The sequence below is a fragment of the Giraffa tippelskirchi genome, chromosome X (genome assembly GCF_054371585.1).
Source record: "Giraffa tippelskirchi isolate mGirTip1 chromosome X, T2T-mGirTip1v1.2.pri, whole genome shotgun sequence".
Lineage (NCBI taxonomy): Eukaryota > Metazoa > Chordata > Mammalia > Artiodactyla > Giraffidae > Giraffa > Giraffa tippelskirchi.
Genome location: NC_137289.1, coordinates 152,216,313 through 152,234,129, shown reverse-complemented (window position 1 = coordinate 152,234,129; position 17,817 = coordinate 152,216,313). Strand labels below are relative to the sequence as shown.

Here is a 17,817-nt window from a genome sequence, read left to right as displayed (position 1 = left end):
CTCTGTAATAACCCTATGGTTCCCAGGAGGGAGGATGGGGGAAGGGATAGTCAGGGAGTCTGGGATGGACACGGACACACTGCTGTATTGAACATGGAGAACCAACCAGGACCTGCTGGACGGCAGAGGGAACTCTGCTCAATACTCTGTAATAACCCTATGGTTCCCAGGAGGGAGGATGGGGGAAGGGATAGTCAGGGAGTCTGGGATGGACACGGACACACTGCTGTATTTAACATGGAGAACCAGCAAGGACCTGCTGGACAGCACCGGGAACTCTGCTCAATGTCATGTGGCAGCCTGGATGGGAGGGGAGTTTGGGGGAAAATCGATACATGCACATGTATGGCTGAATCCCTTTGCTGTCCACCCGAAGCCATCACAACATTGTTAATTGGCTATACTCCAGCATAAAATAAAAAAGATTAAGAAACACAGAATGAAATTCGGCTTTTGGAAACTATGGCTGCAAACCAGTACAGACTCCTGTTTCACTGGGGGCGGCGGGAACCTTCAGGTGTTCTGTAAAGAATATGTGCTAACTTTGATTAAACTTAAAATCATGGAACTGGACACTTCGAACAGGTGAATTTTATTGATTTGGGAATTGTCTCTTAGTAAGCAAAATCTGCCCTCAAAAAAATGTGTGCTTTGGATAAAGTTATGAAGATTTTTATTTTTTTTTTAAGCTTGGAATCTTTCACTTCAAAGATCAGCTGAATAAACTGGACACAGTTCAGCTGGGCGCTGGGTGAGGCAGACCGCCCTTGTGAGTCCACTCGTCTAGACAGGCTTTCAAAAACAAAAACCAGTCATTCCCTCAAAATGCTGCAGAGTCAAGCCACATTCCATTGCACAGTGCCCCCCTTCATTTTGTAAGATATTTATTTTTTAAAGATAAAAATAGAACAGATACTTCGGCACCCACCCAATTCTTCTAGTTACAGGCTATTTAAGTTATGCTGTCTCCTATCAAAGATACAAAGTGTATAATCACAAAAGAAAACCAGGAACACAGGAAGTTGCCAGGCCAACTCCCACTGCTAACAAATGTTACACAAGGAGATGCCTCGAATTCCTGGTCTTGCACTGGGCTCCCTTGGAGAAGATGTGAGCTGCTCTGAACCACGCCTGGTAACTCTTGACCCAGAGGCAAAGGCTGGTCTCTGTAATTTGATAACACGAGCTGGCCACTTTAAAAGTTGAAGCCGTAAACTTGCATCCAGGATGGGACGTGACGATGTCATATGGTCTGTGCTGAGTCGTGTCCAACTCTTTACAACTGCATGAACTGCAGCCCGCCAGGCTCCTCTGTCCATGGGATTGTCCAGGCAAGAACACTAGAGTGGGTTGCCATTTCCTCCTCCAGGGGATCTTCCCAACCCAGGTCTCCCGCATTGCAGGCAGATTGTTTACTGACTGAGTCACCAGGAAAGCCCTCCCGGAGGACAGACTTATATATACATATATATTTGGCTGTACTGTGCCTCTTTCGACACGCAGTATGTTTAGTCATGGTGTGTGGGATGTAGTTAGCTGACCAGGGATCAAACCTGTGTCCCCATGCACTGGGAGGGTGGAGTCTTTAACACTGAACTACCGGCAAAGTCCCAAGACACTGACTTTGGAAGAAGCCAACCCTAAAGGACATCAGTCCTGGGTGTTCCCTGGAAGGACTGATGCTGAAGCTGAAACTCCAATCTTTGGCCGCCTGATGCAAAGAACCAACTCATTGGAAAAGACCCTGATGCTGGGAAAGATTGAGGGCGGGAGGAGAAGGGGACAACAGAGGATGAGATGGTTGGATGGCATCACCGACTCGATGGACATGGGTTTGGGTAAACTCCAGGAGTTGGTGATGGACAGCGAAGCCTGGCGTGCTGCGGTCCATGGGGTCGCAGAGACTCGGACACGACTGAGCGACTGAAGTTTGCAGTGGAAGCCGAGGAGTAGGGAGAAGACTGGAGCTTGCGGTCTCGCTGAAATGAACGCTGGGTGACGGCCACAGACAAGAGCTGAGATTCAAGAGGGCGGAGGAAGTGGGGCGGAGAAGGGCCGGCCTTTCGAAAGCCTTCCATGGAGTCCTTTGCGAGAGAGCGGTTCCAGGAAGTCACGAGGCAGACAGGAGGGAAGTGGCCTGGCTGATGTGAGCTTTCAGTTTGTTTCAGAGATTTCCCTGTGGCCACAGAAGGCAGCGGGAAGAAGAGAAAAAGACTGGCTTGCAAACTCAAAGAGAAGATGCTGCCTGGGGGACGGGCGGGGACGGGGCTGGCAGAGGGAGGAAGGGTGGAGGACCACAGGGTGTGGGTGAAGCATCTGAGAAGGGTGTCCCCATGGGTCTGCAGAGTTGCTTTGTTTGGGGAGAAGCTGGCGACAAGTTCCGTGCTGGAGCCTCCGGACAAGCGGAGGATGTGGGATACAGCGGAGGGAAGGACGTTCGTCCCCTAAACAAGATTCGTGTTCGCCTGCAACCCGGTTTTTTTTTTTTTTTTAATATTTATTTAATTTGGCTCAGCTGGTAAAGAATCCGCCTGCCATGCAGGAGACCCAGGTTCGATCCCTGGGTTGGAAAGATCTCCTGGAGGAGGGCATGGCAACCCACGCCAGTATTCTCGCCTGGAGAATCCCACGAACAGAGGAGCCTGGTGGGCTACAGCCCACGGGGTCGCAGAGAGTCGGACACGACTGAGCGACTAACACAGGCCCTTTTAATGCACTTGGGCTGAAACCTGGTCTCAGTTACTGCATGTGGGAGCTACTTGCCTGGTCAGGGGCCGAATGCAGTTCCCCTGCGTGGGGGCGTGGAATCGTAGCCCCTGGACCACCCGGGCAGTGCCCACCCAGAACTTTAGCATGGGGAGCTACTTGTAAAGAAGGTCTCTGCAGGTGTGACGGAGTGAAGGGTCTGAGATGAGGTTCCTTCTGGGTGGGGGTGGCCCTAAACACAGGGACAGGCTCCTCATAAGACACAGAAGAGGGGAGACACGGACACAGAGGAGAAGCCACGTGGAGACGCAGGCGGAGACGGGAGGGAGGCGGCCACCGGCCCAGGGACGGACGCCCGGAGCCCCCAGAAGCCGGAAGAGGCGGGGAGCACCCTCCCCTGGAGCCTCTGCAGGGAGCCCAGCCCTGGGACCCCTTGACGTCTGGTCTCCAGGGCTGGGAGACGATGGATGGGTGTGGTTTTAAGCCACCTGGTTAGTAATGGTTTGTAACAACAGCTCCAGGAAGCTAACACAAGGGGACCCCTGGATTTTCAGGGAGAGACACGGAACCCCAACAAGCACCGCCTTGGGGACGCCCCCTCAAGCCCACAAGAGAAAGGTGTAGATGAAAGCGGTACGTTTGGGAGCCCCCAGCTCCAGAACGATCACAAAATTCACCAGGATGAATAAGCCCCTTCTCCTATGTCATGTCCATCCAGCCTGTGAAAAACTGTTACTTATCGCCACTTCCTGCTTTTGTTCATCAACACAGTTATCGTGTCAAACTGCTCTGAAAATGGGACGCAAAGCAAGACTTGTTAACAAAAAAAAAAAATCCCTCTCAGGTTCCCCTCTTGGTTTTTATCGTCTCTTGGGTTCCCTGAATTCTTCCTCTGTCCCTGGATCCCTAGCCTTCTGCTATCTTGATGTCTCGGACAGTTGTCAATGTACCCATCACTACAAGGTTGCTGCTCTTTTCCTGTTAAGAAGGAGAGAAAAAGGATTTCCCTGGTGTTTCAGCAGTTGAGACGTCGCCTTCTAACACGCAGGTTTGATCCCCGGTCAGGGAACTAACAGTGAAAAAGCTGGCTTAAAACCCAACATGCAAAAAACTAAGATCACAGCATCTGGTCCGACCATTTCCTGGCAAATAGATGGGGAAACAATGGAAACAGTGGTTGATTTTATTTTCTTGGGGCCTGAAACCACTGTGGATGCTGACTGCAGCCATGAAATTAAAAGACGCCTGCTCCTTGGAAGAAAAGTTATGATCAACCTAGAAAGCATATTAAAAAGCAGAGACATTACTTTGCCAACAAAGGTCTGTCTGGTCAGAGCTGTGGTTTTTCCAGTAGTCATGTATAGATGTGAGAGTTGGACGGTGAAGAAAGCTGAGTGCCAAAGAATTGATGCTTTTGAACTGTGGTGTTGGAGAAGACTCTTGAGAGTCCCTTGGACTGCAAGGAGATCCAACCAGTCCCTCCTAAAGGACATCAGTCCTGGGTGTTCACTGGAAGGACTGATGTTGAAGCTGAAACTCCAATACTCTGGCCACCTGATGTGAAGAGTTGACTCACTGGAAAAGACCCTAATGCTGGGAAGGATTGGGGGCAGGAGGGGAAGGGGACGACAGAGGATGAGATGGTGGGATGGCATCACCGACTCGACGGACATGAGTTTGAGTAAGCTCTGGGAGTTGGTGATGGACAGGGCGGCCTGGCATGGTGCGGTCCACGGGGTCACAAAGTGTCAGACACGCGTTAACAACTAAACAACAAGAGCAGGGAACCAGATGCCACATGACACAGCTGGAAGCTCGTATGCCAGAACCAAGCCCTGCTGCAGTCAGATAAAGACGTAAATGAGTGATTTTTTAAAAAGATGCTGAAGCACATTAAACAAAAAAGTCCCCCGTGACCCCGGACTAGGGTAAGCACCCCCTGTTCATTTTGGCATGATGCACGCAAACTGTGCTCTGGGCAAGCCCACGGGATCCATACGTCCTATGAGGAAAAACAAACACCGGTGTGTCTCCAAACGCCCCCGGCCTGAGGCTGGCCCGGCTGGAGCCGGAGAGCACAGTCATCACCCAGGGCACACAGCGTTCTACAAGTCCAGGCACGGCAGGTCGGTGCAAAGTCTGGACATGCCAGAGATCTGTTTTCAAAGGGCAACGCCATGCCAAGCCACTTGGGAAAGTCAAGTTCAACGTCGGCAACAAATAAAAAGCCACCGAAAGACGACGTCTCCATTGCTCAAGTGTATCGAAAGTACGTGCTCATTTGCTCAGTCGTGCCTGACTCTTTGGCACCCCATGGACTGTAGCCCGCCGGGCTCCTCTGTCCGTGGGGATTCTCCAGGCAAGAACACCGGAGTGGGTTGCCATGCCTTCCTCCAGGGGATCTTCCCCACCCAGGGATGGAACCCAGGTCTCCTGCGTGGCAGGCAGATCTGTAACCCCTAGGACCCCCCCAGCCATTCCTCAAGAGTCCTAATAAAAGCTGGTCACTCGGTCTCCACGGCCCACCCGTCAATCTTCCTCCCTTCAAGAATCCACCTGTTCTCAGTGGTACTGGGTGGTTCCTGGGCTGGGCTGACACCCTAATTTTACACTAACGCAGTCTTCTGCTCTCCTATCACTGAGTGATGTTGGTCTACATTCACTGGCGTCTTTTCTGGGCTGTGAACGCAGCAGCCTGGAAGCCCGACCGTCAGAGGTCACGCTGCTTCCGAACTAAGACGTTCTAAAGGGACAAGTACAAACCACCTTCCGGGGTAGGTTTGGGACTGTCTACCTGGGAACTTCCCCTGGTGGCTCAGCTGGTAAAGAATCCGCCTGCAATGCGGGAGACCCGGGTTCGATCCCTGGGTTGGCAAGATTCCCCTGGAGAAAGGAAAGGCTCCCCACTCCAGTATTCTGGCCTGGAGAATCCCAAGGACTGTATAGTCCATGGGGTGGCAAAGAGTTGGACACGACTGAGCGACTTTCACACACACATATACACACACCTGGGAACTACCTGCCCAGGTAGGAACTACCTTCGAGCTGACTCAACAGGCAGGTCAGGCACTGAGTCCCAGAACAGAGGATGGCTCTTCCCATCCTAAGAGGCAGCGGGTCTCAGGTCTCGTCCAGAGTTAATTTGTCAACATGCAAAGAACCGGAGTGTTTTCAACGGCCAGAAGGGTTCTCACCCACCTTGGCCAGAAACCTTCCTATGTATATGGGTGTGTGCACCCACTTGTGTGGGCAGAAAGAAAAAGCACACGAAACCGCTGGACCATTAAAGAAGCCCGTTTCTTCTTACACAAAGGCAGACCTTTCCCAGGAGGTCGAGAGCCAAGTGCACCCAACCACACACCCAGCCGTGAACAGCATCCCAGGTACTAAATGGCGATCCTAAAGGTGACGTCGAAAGCAGTCGTCCTGCGCGTTTCTACTTTTGCTTTTAAAGGAAGCCATGCCAATTGTCCCGAAATGGACACGTCTTAGAAACAGGCTTCTAGAAGAACTCTATGGAGAGTCCTTAAAAAAAAAAACTAGGAGTAAAACTACTGACTCAATACAACAAATACCCCAGGATCTGTCACCCCACCCCCCCAAAAAATGCTAACTAATCTTTTTGAGGATCAACTAAATGAATGTCTTTGTGAGTAAAATCACATCGCAACAGTAACTATTTACATTCAAGGATCCAGGTGATCCTCTGACTCCTTGGTAAATAATGGGTAAATTTGCATTTTTTTTTAATGAAGGTGTCAAGGATAAATGGAAACTGTCACTCAAGCAGAATTTCCAAAAGATGAAATTGGAGACGGTTTCCCATTTTAAATACAGCAGTGTGTCCACGTCCATCCCAAACTCCCTGACTATCCCTTCCCCCATCCTTCCCCCTGGGAACCATAAGGTTATTACAGAGTATTGAGCAGAGTTCATTGTGTTATACAATAGGTCCTGATGCAAAGAGCTGACTCACTGGAAAACACCCTGATGCCGGGAAAGACTGAAAGCAGGAGAAGGGGACGGACAACAGAGGATGAGATGGTTGGCTGGCATCACCGACCTGATGGACATGAGGTTTGAGCAAACTCCGGGAGCTGGTGATAGACAGGGAGGCCTGGCGGCCTGGGGTCCATGGGGTCGCAGAGAGTCAGATACGACTGAGGAACACTTTAGTTTACTTTAGGCTCCAAGCTTGAGTTTTCCATCTGAACTAAATAATTTTTTTTGGTGGGGGGGAATTGTTCCCAAACATCAGCTGGTTTACTGTCTACCTCTTCCCTGCTTCCTGCAAGCTGGAGGGCTAAGCACATACACACACACACACACACACACAGACACACACACACACACACAGACATACCTCCAGGAACACAGAGCCCTGCTTCCATCTGTCCCTCCACACTCAGATTCCAGGCGCCCTCACCACAACAAAGGCCGGCTTTCTCCGCAGCCAGATGCCCGCTGGCCACACCCAGCCTCAGATGTGCTGGCTCCTTTGTTCCGAGAAGAGGCTCCCCAGAGAATGGGCCAGCAGGTGAAGCCATCAGTTCAAGAAATCTTCAACCTTTTCACAGGAACCCCAGGGCGGCTTCCCTCCAAACCCCTCCCCCTGAGATGAGCTGCCTCATCAAGAAAAGTGTCCACAAGAGCCATCTGGAGAGACCAGCAGAAACCCAACTACGTTCCACAACACCCAACTGAACACCATTTCTCACACAAGGTTAAAAGCACATGGTTATTTCCTTCCTGACCACATGCCCAGTCCCCGTCTCTTGGAAAGAGGTAAGCTTCAACTGAATTATTTCATCTGATTGATGACTTTATTGCTACTTCTTAGAAAAAGGGGTGTGGATTCACGTATTCTAACGTACTGTTTACAGATTATAAGATAAAGCCAAGCATGTATGTGCTGATCCTTCCTCACCTCATACTTAGAAATGTCTCTTCAGTTCATTTCATCTGCTCAGTCGTGTCCAACTCTTTGCGACCCCATGAACCACAGCATGCCAGGCCTCCCTGTCCATCACCAACACCCGGAGTTTACCCAAACTCACGCCCATTGAGTCGGTGATGCCATCCAACCATCTCATCCTGTCGTCCCCTTCTCCTCCCGCCTTCGCTCTTTCCCAGCCTCAGGGTCTTTTCCAAGGAGTTAGTTCTTCGCATCGGGTGGCTGAACTACTGGAGCTCCAGCTTCAGGGATTTAGCAAAAGATGCAGCATTTCATCTACCTAATCCACCACAGCATCGGAGATCCCAGCCAAGAAATGTGGGGAAGGCTATTTCTGCAATTAGGAGTTGCTTACAAGCATTCATTAATTTCCCTGGTGGCTCAGACCATAAAGAATCCGCCTGCAAAGGCAGGAGACTGGGGTTCGATCCCTGGGTCGCGAAGAACCCCTAGAGAAGGGAATGCCCAGACAATCCCATGGCCAGAGGAGCCTGGTGGGCTATATAGTCCACGACGTCACAAAGAGTGGGACACGACTGAGCAACTGACACAGAAACACAGAATTATCTGTAGTGTTGGTTTTGCTATTCTTCGAAGGGTAACCTCAGGAAAAAACAGCCTGCTAACTTTGCCGATGGACTCGGGGAGACAGTGAAGGGCCGGGAAGCCTGTAACAACAGAACTGGTTCTGCTGGTCCGGCAGCAGGGAGGGGCCTGCCTGGTGGAGGTCACGATTAGTGGTGGACACTCCCGTACAGCCCCGGAGAAGACCACACAGACCCGACAGCCTCAAGCTGTGCACATACGCCCCGCTGTGCACATACCTTCCCCGCTGTGCACATACGCCCACTTCCAGCCCCATCTGTGTTGGTCATTGTGTTTGCCATTTGTAGTAAGGAAGAGCTTCTTTTTTTTTTTTTAGTATTTATTTATTTGGCCGCGACGGGTCTTAAATTGTCCCAAGGCATTCCCCGGTGGCTCAGATGGTAAAGAATCTATCTGCGATGCGGGAGACCCAGGTTCGATTCCTGGGTCGGGAAGATCCCCTGGAGGAGGGCATGGCAACCCACTCCAGGATTCTTGCCCAGATTCTCGCCTGTAGCCTGGCGGGCTACAGTTCATGGGGTCGCAAAGACACAACTCAGCATCCTGGTGGGAGGGTAAGTGGAGATGAAACCTCTAAGGAATAAGGATGTCCTTAGGGTGGAGCCCTGATCCAGGACGGCCCATCTACGTGTCCTCAGAAGAGAAGACCCCAGAGATGACACTTCCTTCTTCTCTCTCGCTCTGCGGACACGCACCCAACAAAGGACCTGTGAACACAGCCATCTGCCAAACCCGGAGCCACGTGCTCTCACCGCAAACCCCAATCAGCTCACATCCCGAGCGTCTGGGCAGGACACCCCGAAACGCACTGGTCGACCCCCTTTCCTCCCAGAGACCTCCGTGAAAATCCAGGGAGATGCTTGTGGTCTTCCCCGGGACCAGAGCTCCCAAAAAGGGAACCTTGCTTTTTCCCAGTACTGACTGGTTCTTCCCGGCAAGAAAAGGCACTTGGCAGTTCCAATAAAAAGAGGACAAAGGGAAACGTTTTTGAATGGTGTGAGGGTGGTGACACGTGGGTGTCTAAAAAATAAAATAAAAAACTCGGGGAAAATACCAGGAAAGCCCCACGGAGTCAAGCCCAAAGCGAATACGGGTTGTTTTTTTTCTTCCTCCCCCACCCGACAGGAAGGACAAGGTGGTTACAAGGGTCAAGTGAACCCATGGAGACGACAGTCACGCTGTATCACATGCTGCTCTGGCCCTTTTCTTAGACACGGATGTGAGCTCCTGGGTGGTACCCATCCGAGAAACAAGGCTGACATCAGCATCCTGCCGCCGCGTCCTGATCTACACGGATGACCCAGGAGGGGGTCAAGGAGGCTTTGTCCCCAGACCCAGGGAGACAGGTGTTCTCCTGCAAGGATTCTAGGACGCGGCAACGTGATGGCACTGCTGGAAATACTCACCTATAGCCCCAAAGGCAGGTCAACCTCTGACCTCAACACGTCAGGACACGTCAACCCTGGTCTTATGGACTGAACGTGCATGTCCCTTCAAAATGCTCAGGTGGAAGTCCAAACACCACACACACACACACACACACACACACAGGTATACAACGTGATGGTGTTTTGAGGGGGTCTCTGGGACGGGATGAGGATGAGAAGAATTCAGGAGGATGGGATTAGCGTCCTTAGAAGAGCTTTCTACTATCCAGCACCCTTAAGGACACAGCTAGAAGCCAAGCCAGGAGACATCTCTGATCAAAATCCAACCACCCTGACTTTGAACTTCCAGCCTCCAGAACCATGAGAAGCTGATCTATGTTGCTGATAAGATACCCCATGGATGGTGTTCTTGGTGGGCCCATGCCCACCAAGACACCAAGGTCGGGATGGATTCAAGATGGTGCCCACTGACCTGACCACATGGGAAGCTGGTCGAAACTCTGCCCCAAGGAGCTCTGCAAAGCAGAGAATGAGGGACGCCTCATCCTCTGAAGGGGCTTCCCAGCTGGCACTAGTGGTGAAGAATCCACCTGCCCAAGCAGGAGACGTCAGGGATGCGGGTTCGAATCCTGGGTCGGGAATATCCCCCTGGAGAAGGAAATAGCAACCCACTCCAGTATTCTTGCCGTGGACAGAGGTAGCCTGGCGGGTTACAGTCTACGGGGTCGCAAAGAGTCGGACACGACCGAGTGGCTAAGCACGCACGCATGGTCCTCTGAAATGGACACGTGGCTTCCCTGCTTCAGACACCTTCTGCCGGGGATAAGAATAACCTTGGAAAACACTCGTCTGACATGGAAACGGTGGGTCCTCGACCTCCAAGGATGTAGGCTTAACCCACTCATGGACCAAGCTCCAAAAAACGTAGAAAGCGACTCCGCAGTCCTCTATGGTAGCTGTATTAGCTTCCTGGGGCTCCTACAACGTGGGGGCTTACAGCCACACACGTCCACCCTCCCCCAGCCCTGCAGACCAGACGTCTGAGGTCAAGGGGTCCCAGGGCCGAGCTGCCTGCAGAGGCTCCAGGGGAGGCTCCTCCCCGCCTCTTCCGGATTCTGGGGGCTCCGGGCGTCCGTCCCTGGGCTGGTGGCCGCCTCCCTCCCGTCTCCACGTGGCTTCTCTGTGTCTGTATCTCTCCTCTTCCGTGTCTTACAAGGACCCTGTTATGGGGTTTAGGGCCACCCCCATCCAGGAGGGACCTCATCTCAGACCCTTCACTCCATCACACCTGCAGAGACCCTGTTTCAAAGTAAGGTCCCACTGTGAGGTTATGAAGGGACATGATTTTTTGGCGTGTCCATGGCTGGCGGTCTAGCCCACCCAGGACCACAGGTTTTGTGTGGACGTACCTGTGGCTTGTTTGCTCATCCCTGTCTCCCTCTCTCCCCGAATGAGAATGCAGCTGTTTTTCGTTGCACATTTCTACTCCTGGAGGGTCCTCCCCCTCCTGTACTTTTCTTTCCTCAGGCTCATTTTCCTCTTCTCCCGAGCAGGAACTTTCACCTCGGCACCTCCCAAGCTTGTCTTGAAGCAAAGTGAAATGTCAGTCGCTCAGTCACGTCTGACTCTGCAACCCCATGGACTGCAGCCCACCAGGCTCCTCTGTCCACGGGATTCTCCAGGCAGGAATACTGGAGTGGGTTGCCATTTCCTCCTCGAGGGGGATTTTCCCGACCCAGGGATCAAACCTGGGTCTCCCACATTGGCAGGTGGATTCTTTATCCGCTGAGCTACGAGGGAAGTCCAATCCTTGGAGATGAAAGTTTACAAAAGCCCCGGCCCCGCGGAGATGGAACCTGAGAAAACAGAGTCTATATGAAGAAGACGACACGGAACAGGCAAAACCATGGAGACAGACAGCAGACGCGGGGTTCTCAGCGGCTGAAAGAGCAAGAAATGGCTGGGGTGGGGTGGGGATGACTGCGAGCCAGTCTCCTTTGCGGGGGACAAAAATGTTCTGGAACCTCACAGAGGGGAGGGCCACGCAACTCTGTGAATATGCAAAATACCACTGGACGGTTCCCTTTAAAACAGTGCCTTTTACGTTACATCAATGTCACTGCAATCTTTAAAAAAAATGAGAAGGAACACAGACTTGTCTGCTGGTCCAGGGGTCAAGAGTCCATGCTTCCAATGCAGGGGGGTACAGCTTCAACCCCTGACCAGGGAAGTAAGATCCCACAAGCCACACAGCACGGCCAAAAACTAAGAAAATAAATAAATAAACTTTTTTTTAATGAGGACAAACAGCCTGCAGGACTTCTGTGAGAAGCAATACTACTCTTTTCTGGCATTTCACCTAACTTGCGAAGTTGCCGTGACGCTCGCAGGATGAAACTACGCTCTGCACCCACGCAAGGTGAGTTAAGATTAAAAGGTGACCACACACAACTTTTCTGGGTATCCTTGCACAAGAAACCACATTCCCTCCTAATGGCGGCTCCCGTCAACACCGCCCAGACAAGGAGTCATTCACCAGCATGGGAGATCTCGCCCGGCGGGATTCCGCCTGCCACGGAGGTTACGATTGTGTTGTGGTTTGGGGGCAGGAGCGCGTCCACGTCGGAGGGAGAAAGATTAGGGTCGATTCTGGGGAACCAAGAGGCGGAGCAGCTGAGAGGAAACTGATTGTAAGAGAGAACAGGACGGGTTTAATTATTCACTACGGAAGGACTCCCAGATCGTAAGAACACACGGCTTTCTGACAGCGTGATGCTATGCCAAAACAAAAAATAAAAACAAAGTCAGCTGTCAGCGAACGAGTTTTGTACCTTGATCTCGATCTTGGCCATGGGGGCTGCCCAGACGGACGCACAGGATAAAACTGCACAGAACTACACACACACCACACACACACACACACACCCTTCTCACACACTCAAAACAGCTTCCACGAGAAGTGTGCACAGTGACCGGGGCTATGCTCTCTTAACAGGATACGGAACCCATTCCAACATCCTGGTTCGTTTTCTAAAAAAATAAAACATAAAAAGCTTTTTATTTTACACTGGAGTATACTCGATTAACAATGCTGTGATGGTCACAGGGGGACAGCAAAGGGACTCAGCCATACATACACACGTATCCCTTCTCCCCCAAACTCCCCTCCCATCCAGGCTGCCACATGACATTTAGCAGAGTTCCCTGTGATGGACAGCAGGTCCTTGTTGGTTCTCCATGTTAAATGCAGCAGTGTGTCCATGTCCATCCCAAACTCCCTGCCTATCCCTTCCCCCTGGTGAACATAAGGTTATTATAGAGTATTGAGCAGAGTTCCCTGTGCTGTCCAGCAGGTCCCTGTTGGTTAATCTACTTTAAATATAGCCATACGTGCAGCCGACATCCTGGTTGTGATATCGTATGACAGCTAAAGAAGACGTCACAGGAGGGAAAGCTTTGTGATTGATACACGAGACTCGGTGTGGGTTTTGGAATGCCCCGCGCGTCTACTATTATTCCAAAACATTTCTTTTTAATAGGACCACGGTTTGTGCTCACGGCAAGAAATCAAGCGTGGCTGCAACCCATTCCTGCTGTAACCGAGCCTGAGTTTTCCAATCCAGGAAATCAGTTTAGCCGAGATGGTACGCCCGCCCCACGCCCTTCATGGCCTTCCCCGGAGGCCCAGTGGATAAGACGCCACACTGCCAATGCAGGAGACTAGATTCCACGTGTCACAGCTGAGACCTGGCACCACCAAATAAATAAACATTTTTAAAATAAAGAAAGAAAAAAAATCCCCTTCGTGAGATTTTTCACCAATACAAGCTGAGCTTTCTTCCCAGCTGTTTGACTCCATGGAGAACTAGTCAACAATTGTGGACAGTTTCCCAGAGAGGGTTTATCCAGGAGCACAGAATAAGACCATCCGCTCACTCACTGCTCACTGACTGTCCTCCTTAGCCTAGCTCTCCAAGATGTCGTAGCCTCCCCATGAACTGGGCCGTCTGCTTCCAGCTGGCTTCTGAGCTCATGGTCCCTCCGCCCACCAGCGGGGAGGCTGGGGGGCAGTAGGGGGGGGGGTCCCCACTATCTGAGAAGCCCTGGCCTTTTTTTTTTTTTTGCTAAATCAGGCAGAAGCACACCTGTGCTCACCTGCCGAGTTCCACCTGCCCTGGGCGATCAAACGTCATCACAACCATCCTTGGGGGATGGTGAGTCAGCAAATCGGTCCCACAGGGCACTCCCCCCGGGGCTCAGCTCACAGGCAAAAGGAAAGGATGAAAAATAAATAAATAAATAAAATGTGTGTTGGTAAGAAAACAGAAGAGCTCACCCACTGGAGTGGACATGAGACCAGTTGCAAATCCCTGACTGTGTGAGGCCAGGGCTCTAAGACACCCTTCAGGGTGGTGGCTCAGTCAGTGAAGAATCTGTCTGCCAAGGCAGGAGACCCAGGTTTGATCCCTGAGTCAGGAAGATCCCCTGGAGGAGGGAGTGGCAACTCACTGCAGTATTCTTGCCTGGAGAATCCCCACGGACAGAGGAGCCTGGGGGGCTACAGTCCATGGGGTTGCAGAGAGTCGGACACAACAGAGTCAGTGACACATTCAGGCTGGGGGGACAGGTCCGGCCACCCTGACTCTTTCTGGAAGTTTCCTGGGGGGTGTGGCCTGTGATAAGAAAGGCTGAGAGGCTTGTGGGAGTGGTTAGCTTGTTTTGTATTTTGTGTGTGGGTTCCTTTCATGTCCTGCAGAAAGGCCTTCCTCAGCTGGAAGAGTGCGTACAGACCCTTCACACACACCAGGGGTGCCTGTTTGTGCTGGGGGCTGGTGAGGCATGGGTCCGTGAGCAGTGAAAAGGGAAATTTTAGTTTCCCCGAGTGGAAACTTAGGATGTAGAGACAGCAGGCTAGTCTGGACTGCATTCTAAAAGCAGGCAACCTCTCACTTTTTTCCGGGACACCTTCTGATATAAAGTTACTGGAAACTGTGACACCTCCGGAGGGTTTAGGAGTTTTTCAACCTTATTCTGAGTTTCTTAGCATCTCAGGCACTGCTTCTGCCTGACTTTTCTTTAATGTTAAAGATAAAGGTCTGGGCAAAAGGTGATTTCAAAAAAAAGGTGATAAACAAAAACAGTCAGCAATATACCTATGGCTGATTCATGTTGAGGTTTGACGGAAAACAACAAAATTCTCTCAATTATCCTTCAGTAAAAAAATAAATTAAAAAAAAAAGTCAGCAAAGCTCCAAAATGACACACACACACCCACCCCTTGGTCCCACACCTGAGCTAGTTCAACATTCTGAATATGGATGACCTGGCTCTCCCTTCATACCCTTGGAGCCCACAGGAAGTTATCCTTGAAGCGCAAGCATCTTCTTCATTAAGAAAGGCAAAGAGAGCTCGTCTTACCCTACCTGGCCCCGCTCCGTCCCCAGAGGCAGTGACGCTCTATTTTTAAGGACCAGATGACTCACCGGGGCTCCCCATGCCCACCAGGCAAGCACCCAGAGTGTCCCCAGGGGGCTGCAGACACGAGGTGACATCATGCTCACAGCCCACCCACCTGCCCCTGGGGGCCCCGCCCGACGCCCTGGCATCTTTCACGAGAGACTGGCTTCAGTGGCCCAAAACAGATCCAATTGCCAGAGCTGTGTGCCAAGGGGCCGGCGGGGCCTCCACCAACTTTCCATTGTTGATGTGTGTGTTTTACAGCTAGTGGGGGGGTGGCTGCCCCCCGGTGTGGGGTTTCTCACCGAGACAGAGAAGATGGAAGGAGGAGGAGGAGAACCGGGCTGACAGGGAGAGGAGGTGAACGGCGGCACAGACGGAGGGTGCCATCCATTCGCTCTATCCCAAACCAGGCTTCTCGGGGACCCTTTCCTCACTGCCAACTGCACATGGCCAAGAGGTTACAGAAGAAAGGGGAAGTTTCAAGGCCACTCTGGCTGTGCCCTTTGGTCTTATGATGCCTCAAGCATGAACTCAGTGCCTCCTCCCTTGAAAAAGCGGGTGGTGATGGTGGCTGCTAAGTCATGTCTGACTCTTTGGGACCCCATGGCCTGCAGCACACCAGGCTCCCCTGTCCTTCACTCGCCAACCACTCCGGCATTCTTGTCTCCACAACCCCACAACAGTATGAAAAAGGCAAAAGAGGGACAGGCTGGCACCAGGCCCTTAGCAACAAAGAGCTGTCAAGCAGTCACAGACTGCCTTGAGCCCACGGGCTGGATGAAGCGCCCTTGTGGGGTGGGGACATTCTAACCACTCGGGGGCGGACTCCAGAAACCAACATGTCTGGGGACCCAGGTGCCCAGGGAGGTGGAAACTTCAGTATTCAGTTGCGTAGGAATCGTCAGGTACAAAGGTGGAGGAGGAAAGTTAGTGTTGCATTAAAAAAAAAAAAAAAAAAAGCCAAGTTTCAAATGCACACAGGAAAAGTACCACGAAACGTGTAGTCGCTGTCATCTGCTTCCAATGCCGTCCACAGCCCCCCAAAACTCCATGTGCCACCCCAGATGTTCAAATGCACACAGGAAAAGAAGCGCGATGGAAGGAACCTCCCCCAGAAAGCCAGGGGACACCCCAGAATTCTCAAGTCCAAGCAGGAGCGACCTGCTGCTGGGCAGGGGAAGGGGAGAGTGACCGAGGTGAAGTTGGCAGGTGTCCCCACGGAGGCTGCCTGTGTGCCCAAGAGTCGGGACCGGGGTTGGGGGGGGGGAGCCCGCGCGAGACCACCAGTGTGAAGTGATCCCCGGCAGGCTTTGTGACGTCGGGGTGGGGGGTGGGGGCGGCCAGACAAGGAGATGGTTGCTGGGGGGGACCGCGGGGTGTTGGGGGTGGGGGTGGGGGGAATCTCAATAAAGAGATTTTGAAAGATCGAGAGAGAGTGCCCGCAGGTGGGAAGACGAGATCTCAAGGGCCGCGGTCGGGGGGTGGGGGGGAAGCCTTCTAAATCTAGGAGCGCTGGGGAGAGGTGGGGGGCGACAGTCCAGAGAAGGGTATGGCTGCTGTGCGGCGTTGCGGGGCGGGGGAACCTGGCGGGAAATCGCAATAAAGAGACTTTGACAGATTCGGACAGAGTGCCCGCAGGTGGGGTAGCTCTTAAGGACCGGGGGGCGGGGGGGGAAGCCTTCTAAATCGAGGAGCGCTCGGCAGGTGGGGGACAGTCCAGACAAGGGGACGGTTGCTGGGAGGCTCTGGGGGTGTGGGGAGATGTAAATAAAGAGAATTTGGAAGATCGGGAGAGAGGGAAGGCTCTCCAGGACGAGGGGGGTCGGGGGGTAAGCCCTCCAAGTGTAGGGGCGCTCGGGGACCCCCGCGCAGGCAGGCGGGGAGGGACCGCGCCAGCAGGGCGCTCCCCGGGAGCCGGCGCTAGCGGGGGCGAGCGCACGCGACCCCTTTGTGTGCGGGCCCGAGTCCCCCCCGGGGGCGGCGGCGGCGCACAGAACTCACCCACGGTGGCCCGCATGTGGAAGTCGTCCGGCCGGTAGGCGAGCACCTCGGGCTCGAGCGCGCCCGCGGGGTGCTCCGCGGGACCCTCTCGGGGGTCGGCGGAGTCCGCCTCGGCCAGCGCGCGCGCCTCCATGTGGGACGCGCGGAGGTCCCGGGGGGGGCGCGGGGCGGGGTCCGCGCGGGGCCGGGCTCCTGCGGACGCAGCCTCGGAGGGCGGCGCGGAGGCGGCGGCATCAGCCGGGCCCCGCCATGCGCGTCCCGGGGAGCGGCCGGGCGTGCCGGGGACAAAGGCGAGGCGAGGCGCTCAGTGCAGGGGCGGCTGGAGGGAGCAGCCCGCGGCCTCCGGGGGCGGTGGGGGCGGCGGGGGCGGCGGCGGCGGCGGCGGCTGCGAAGCGGGGTCCCGGAGGCCGCGGGCGCCGGGCTGCGCGTGCATTCCAAGGAGCCCGCGTGCACCGCCCCTCTAACCGGCTGCTGCGAACGCGCTGCTCCGAGGGAGGGAAGAGCCGGCGGAAGCGGGCTGGGCGGGGCCGCGAGCGCGCTCCCTGCGCCCGCCCCGGGCGCCGGCCCGGACCCTGAGCGCGCGGCTCGGGAGTGGGCCCGCCTCCGAGGGCCGCGCCTGCGATGGCCACGCCCCTTCCTACTCTACGTTCGGCTACGCCCCGCCTCCGCTGGCCACGCCCCCGCTGGCCTCGCCCCGCTAAG

General features: G+C 53.6%; 1 protein-coding gene and 1 long non-coding RNA gene across 2 annotated transcripts in view; both read right to left on the bottom strand.

Annotated features, from left to right (window-relative positions):
- The window catches only part of LOC145536409 (cAMP-dependent protein kinase catalytic subunit PRKX-like), a 52,548-nt gene extending 34,944 nt beyond the window's left edge, over positions 1 to 17,604 (bottom strand). The window contains exon 1 of the mRNA XM_081565748.1: positions 17,116 to 17,604. Coding sequence (XP_081421874.1) covers positions 17,116 to 17,248 — 133 coding nt within the window. The 5' untranslated portion in view covers positions 17,249 to 17,604. The remainder of the gene's footprint in view (positions 1 to 17,115) is intronic.
- On the bottom strand, positions 8,568 to 12,628 carry LOC145536413 (uncharacterized). Its single transcript, XR_014075829.1, has 2 exons — positions 11,403 to 12,628; positions 8,568 to 10,283 (listed from the first exon to the last, which is right to left on the bottom strand). It is a non-coding gene; the product is annotated as an uncharacterized LOC145536413 (long non-coding RNA).
- Positions 17,605 to 17,817: the final 213 nt, after the last annotated feature.